The 6251-nt window shown below is 40.5% G+C and overlaps 1 protein-coding gene across 1 annotated transcript in view; it reads right to left on the bottom strand.

Moving 5' to 3' along the window:
* The window catches only part of LOC113036401 (mitochondrial intermediate peptidase), a 29927-nt gene extending 24672 nt beyond the window's left edge, over window positions 1–5255 (bottom strand). Inside the window, exons 1-11 of the mRNA XM_026192731.1 lie at window positions 5144–5255; window positions 4805–5043; window positions 4506–4679; window positions 3325–3413; window positions 3101–3187; window positions 2926–2989; window positions 2647–2829; window positions 1979–2135; window positions 1796–1844; window positions 1167–1227; window positions 923–975 (exon numbers count right to left, since the gene is read on the bottom strand). Of these exons, the coding sequence (XP_026048516.1) occupies window positions 923–975; window positions 1167–1227; window positions 1796–1844; window positions 1979–2135; window positions 2647–2829; window positions 2926–2989; window positions 3101–3187; window positions 3325–3413; window positions 4506–4679; window positions 4805–4951 (1064 nt within the window). The 5' untranslated portion in view covers window positions 4952–5043; window positions 5144–5255. The remainder of the gene's footprint in view (window positions 1–922; window positions 976–1166; window positions 1228–1795; window positions 1845–1978; window positions 2136–2646; window positions 2830–2925; window positions 2990–3100; window positions 3188–3324; window positions 3414–4505; window positions 4680–4804; window positions 5044–5143) is intronic.
* Between the last annotated feature and the right edge of the window lie 996 nt (window positions 5256–6251).

The raw sequence follows: 6251 nt of genomic DNA on the forward strand, positions 1-6251 counted from the left end.
CCAGACTCAACATATAATTAGCCTTTGCTCTGTAAAGTGCAGCTCATTAACCCTTTAAAGCCTGAAATGTGAAATTATTTTTATTTCACATTTATGATTTCATTGAACCATCTTAAAAATGTGTTTCCATAGACGACTTTTAATTTGTATATCTGGCTTTTTTTTTTTTTTAAATTGTATAAAAATGTATTTATTTAGTGTTTAAAACACTAAATGTTAAGGAAAGTGAAAAGAAAAACTAATAATAGTGAAACTTATGGCTCCTTGAATTTGCTGAATGCCAAAGACGACCACAGTTTATTTAAGTTCCACGTCATGGGTGACATCCAGGACGGTTTGCCAGCACATGCTTTCTATCACGCATCGACGCCTGTTTTTTTAATACAATTTTTAATACAATTCCAAGTCTTTATTTTTAGTCCAACTTCATTTGTTTTCATTTAGTTACATCTGCCTTGCTGATACTGGGTACTGCATTGAGATCTGATGACTGTGGGGGTCCCTTGAGTACAGTAAAGTTATCGCCATGTTCAACTTTAGCGTTTTTGAGAGCAGACCATCTGACACCAACAATGTTGTTAAATCCTCCTTCTTTCCCACTCTGATGCTCATCATGACCGTGTCTACATGCCTGATTGCAGTGAGTAGCTGCCATGTGATTGGCTGATTAGATCATCAAGTCATAAGAAGCCATTGGGTTACAAAAAAAAGAAAAAAAAAAGGAGGTCGATTAGACTGAAAATCAGACCTGAAGTTTACTCCCATGCGTCTCTCCTAACACCTTTTGTAAAAAGTGACACTTGATGAAGAAGTGGGACGTGATAAGAGCTGCTGCTGTGAAGCAATATGGAATTACAAACATGTGAATGACTATCAAGTGACAGCAAGCTGAAAAATATGTTTCATAAAAGCTAAATCTCACCTTTCAGCACGCAAGACACCGCTGAGGTATGGATGATCCCAGGGCATGAGCTCCTGTCAGAAAACACAGAACTCATCGTAACTCTAAATCAGAATCAACTTACAGGAGTTAAAATATAATATTGTGTAATCAGTATTAATTGCTTTAAGGCATAACAGCATAGAGAGAAATGTGCAACAGTGAGTGTAATGTTGTGTAGTTGGCAAAAATATTCTTGCACATTAAAAAAATAAAAATCACGCACAGAATGTCGAGGGCTGAGTTTCTTCTTCATGTCTCTCATCATCTTAAAGTCTTTTGCTGTTCTGAAAGAGAAGCACCAAACAAGTTATTAGCGTGATGACTCGAGGCGTTCATTCCTGCTTTTTACCCACCTATCTCTACTCAGGGTCAACGGGGGCCAGAGCCAATCCCAGCATGCATTTGGCTGAAGGCAGGGAAACACCCTGGACAGGCTGCCAGGCTAACAGGCTCACATTCATACCTGTGGGTAATTTAGAGTCTCCCAGTCCACCTGAATTGCATATTTTTGGACTGTTTGAAGAAATCTAAGCACACAGAGAATCCATCCCACACAAAAAGAGGAACACAAAGGTTTTCTAAAAATGCATCATTGTGCAAATGATCAAACTCATATTCGCATGTATGACAAAACTAATTAAAGGGTCACTCGTTTCAGTAATTGTGGATCTTTGGGAAACATCTTAAATAGCCTAATAACTCATGGTTAACCTCGAGGGGAAGCACCGATTTAATGAAGCCTTTACACCAAAGGCAACAAAAACATAAATCAGCTCGTGCTGATGATTCAACCTGCCAAACTGAAATAGCTGATCAGTGGATTTTTATTATGAAAAACATGGAAAGCTGTACCTGTCTGACAGCTTGTCTGTTAACAGCTGAAGAAAGCTCATCACCGTCTCTGCAAAGAGGGATAAGAACAAAAATGCAGCGTGTAAACCTCCCGAGAATAGTTCTCAAAGGCACAAAATATTGACAGTGCTGAATAATGAAAATGTCCCGACTGTGAGAAAAACCCCAGAGAGGTGTAGTAACCTGGGGTTTTGGCCATTGTCCCCTTTAGGGCTCTGTGTCCGAAGGACTCGTAGCCCACCAGTGTGGCCAGTTTGTATCTGCATTTCAGCAGCTCTTCCAAACACCCCATCAGCTCTGCGTTGGGATAGAGATAAATCCTGTAGGCGATTTCTCGCACCTACACAAGTGGAAGAGGAAGAAGGAAAATTCATGACAAAATCTAGAATTGTTAAAATAGCATAACAACTAGGCTGCTGATCTTTGCAGGGTCAGAGGTAGATGGCTAGATAAAACACTAACTTTCAAGCAGAAGATGTTAAAATTTATTCATTTTTTTTCTTTTCTTTTTCTCTTTCATCTCAAGCTTAAAGAAAATAGTTTAGCATGCTTAAATTCTACAATGGTACAACACAACTGTCAGAAAGTCATTTTAAGATTACTCAAAGTTTGCAGATCTAATTTTTTAAAACTATTTCATACTGCTATCCACTATAAAATTAGATTAAATATGATAAAAACAAACAAACAAAAAAACAACAACAGCTGCTTGACTAAAGCTTTGAGCTCTCACAGGTTTAGTGTTTCTCATAACCAGCACCCAAATCCTATGTTGTGCGCTGAGACGTGGCAGAGGCGCCACCTTCTGGGCAGAAGAGAGAAACGTTTGCTGAGCCACAGTAAATGCCTACCAAGTCATTGGGGGAATCTGCATGCAGTCCTCCGATTTGAATGAAGCTTCCTTCTGTTGCAAAGTTCAGATGTAGGTGCTCGGGAATCGCAGCCCTGGCGATCCTGTTCGGCATGTGGGAGCCGACCAGGAACTCGTTGTTTAGATCCAGCAACTTCACATGAAGAGCAACCGCCTCTTTCCTCTGCAGGGTGAAAAAGCACCAAGCACAATCACCGTTATGTTGCCTTCAGGTATTGTTTCCTACATCGCGTGTTTAACTCCATTAATAAAAACGCACCAGTGTGTCATCTAGATGAATTCCACTGATTTCAAAGTCGAACATGAACAGGTCTGCCACTCGCCTGCAGAGGCAAACATGTACAAAAGCCACAACAGGCCAAAATAAACAATCAGATAATCTCATAATGAGATGAAGGATAAATCAGGTCAGATACAAGACCAGGTAAGATTACCTTGTATCAGGATCCAGCTGAGCCTCGATGTCCGGGTTGTCCAGCAAATTCTTCAGGCTCTTGCATAACTCAACATTAGTGTTCAGTCTGAAACATAAAAACCATCAACATCTGTCACAGGCACAAACTGAAGCATAAATGACCCGTATCGCACCGTTGGAGACAGCGTATAAAAACATGTTCTTGGTGTTGTGCAGCTATGAACGACATAGGTCGCTTCTTACTTCTCCACGACTGTGCCGATCTCGATACAGGTCTTCTCAGCAGCCTCGCGGAAAGCTGGATCGGGGTGAGCTACTTTTATAAAGTCTGCCTGTTCACAGGGAGAATGATTATTGTTGACAAGATTGTCAAGAAAACAAGCAATCTCTGCTCATACTGAATTTTAGGAGGTTGAGATTAAAACAATGGTCTTTTGTTGGACTTTGCATTTTCAGTGGGAGAAATGTTTTGTCACTCATTCAAGTGACTTCTTTAGTCTTCACATAAAAGGTCCACAGCCAGAAGCATAGATACACTGGGTTCCCCACTTTCACCCACCGTGGCTAATCTGTATATAGAGGAAATGGAAAACAGGGCTCTCTTATCCTACCCTGGAATGCCACAGAGTCAGGTACAGGTATGTGGATGACACCTCGGTGAAAATCAAATCTCAGGACATAACACAATTCACTGATCACATTAACGCGGTGGACCAACACATCAAATTCAACAAGAAGGATATGAAAAAGATTTCCATCAGTAATGAGGAACATTTAAAAGTTGATGTGTTGATCGTAAACCAACACATATGGATCAATATTTAAGGTTTGACTGGAGCACAAACAGAGCGAACACCATCCCCACAGACACAGCAGCCAGGGACACAACTGCTGCTTAAGCAAAAACCACTTCTGATCCCTTGTGTCAAGAGTACTGGAGCAGCTGAGACGCGCCGTCTCAAAATATCACGACTCTTTGGCTTTCAAAACACACAAAAAGCTACGCCTAAGATTGGTCCACCCCAAGGATCGGGTCCCCTGGCACAAACAGAGCAACACAGTGTACGCTTGCCGTGACTTTGGGGAAACCAAACAACCTCTGGCTAAGCGTCAGGCTAGGACTCCGCAGTCTATTTACACATACAGGCCAGTGGCCACTCTTTCAATGATGAGGATGTACACATTTACGTGAAAAGAAAAAGACCACGGGTACATCTTTTCACCATCCTACAATGCTGTGATTGCAGCCATTCCGCAAACTCTCTATGAATGGTACTCATCATGCTCATGTAATCACAAACATGAAAGCGACCTCACAGCCCATTGTTAGTCAGTAGGGCTGGTCTTGGCTATGTGGGGAATAATATGACCTTATTTACACTTTTGCTACAAAGGTTTAGCACACTTTTGTGTGTTGAACTCACCAGATCGGCCACTTTACACAGTTCATCTGAGAGCTGGTCAAAGCACTGGACTGTCTGAACTCCAGGAGAAGAAGAACAGGCTTTCTCCACCAGACGCTCCGTGTTCTTCAGAGCTGTCTCTGTGGCCACCTGAAAGCCTGCAGGACAGCTCAGCTCTGGCACTCCAAACAAACCCTGCAACCACACACAAACGCACAGTTATCACCACCAACTAAAGCAAGACTTACCTACATAGTGTAAATGTTATTCTGCCAGTTTTGTAAGTTTTTTTTTATTATGATCATTTTTAAAGTACACACCACATTTTTCTGTAACAGGTCCAGTTTCCTGTGAGGTCTGGCATTGAAAGCAGCTCCAACGGGAGACCATGTAGTGAGATTTCTCCGTACATACGTCAACAGGCTCCTGTGCTTTACCAAGTAAAACATCCTCCTGCACGCTGACATGTTGTACAAACCTGTCTGTTGATTCTGAGGCTAAGAGTGCTGACAGTGATTGGCAGAGGACATGCTCGATTTTAGTTTGTACGTCAGCCTAGCTGCAAAAGCCGGAAATGTAAACAAAGCTAGGTCAGTTTATTTTAGACCTTTCTTTTTCAGGATAATTAAAACGGACTTTCTTTGACGTATAAAGCTTACCTGTTCCATTGAAGTGCTCACATGTTAGCTCACTGGAAAATGAAAGCGAATCTCCATAACTGTTGCTACTTGTATTTTCGCTAAAAAACCAAAACATCGGGCTTCCGGTACCATTATTAAAAAAATAAAAACGACACACTCTTTGTTTTTATAAGTTCAAATTAACTGCATTTAAACAAAATGTCGTTATCTAAAATTTCGTTATCTGAAATTTCATTTCATTTTTGGCGAAAGTGCGATGAGCTACCGAAAATTAGTTCGCGATGTCGTCATACTCACGCGACTGCGCAGTACGATTGAGAATTGAGGGGTGTCACAGGGGGTTTTGAGTCTCTTCAAAATAAAATAAAAACAAAAGATTTGTTTTTTTTTTATTTATTATTCCATCTTTTTTCACCCACTCACCCATATTCTTATAAACAATACAAATAAGGCAGCACGGTTGCGTGGCGGTTAGGAGGGTATGTCTTGGCTCACAGGTCTAGAGTTTAAATCTTACTCATTTTTTTAAAGTTTTTCTGTGAATTAACAAAATCTTTTTTTATATATTTACAGGACAGTCCATTCATTGGGCTGCTAGAATTTTTTCTGTTATTTTTACACATTTATTTCTTACTATTTAAGTCCAAAGAGTCGTGCTGAGAGATTTCTTTCATTTACTGAAGCAGCATTTATGTACTGTTGTACTGTCATACTGTTGAAACTGGACTTTCTTTTATTACGATATCTCAGGGATTAAATGTGTGGTTAAACTTCTCCACGCTGACAGAAAGTGAAGTTTCATTGGTCCACTCTATGTGAGGTCACAGTGGCCATCAGTGTAAAATGAGTTTGACATCCCTGATATATGCACTTTTCACTAGCAGCATGACACAAAAACATAATTGTCTTATGAAAAATGTCAAAGATAACACAGTTTGACAGCCATAAAAATAGTATTTCTACACCAATATTGTGATTCCCCAAGAGCAGTTAGCTGAGAACTTGGCGTATCTCAGCATGGTGTGTATTGTGTAAAGACTGAAGTAGAGGATAAGCAGAGAGAAAAGGCTGAGGGAAGCCAAATTACCAAGAACTGGACTGAAAATTAGTGGCAGCAGGATTTTGT

The sequence above is a fragment of the Astatotilapia calliptera genome, chromosome 14 (assembly GCF_900246225.1).
Source record: "Astatotilapia calliptera chromosome 14, fAstCal1.2, whole genome shotgun sequence".
NCBI classification, from domain to species: domain Eukaryota; kingdom Metazoa; phylum Chordata; class Actinopteri; order Cichliformes; family Cichlidae; genus Astatotilapia; species Astatotilapia calliptera.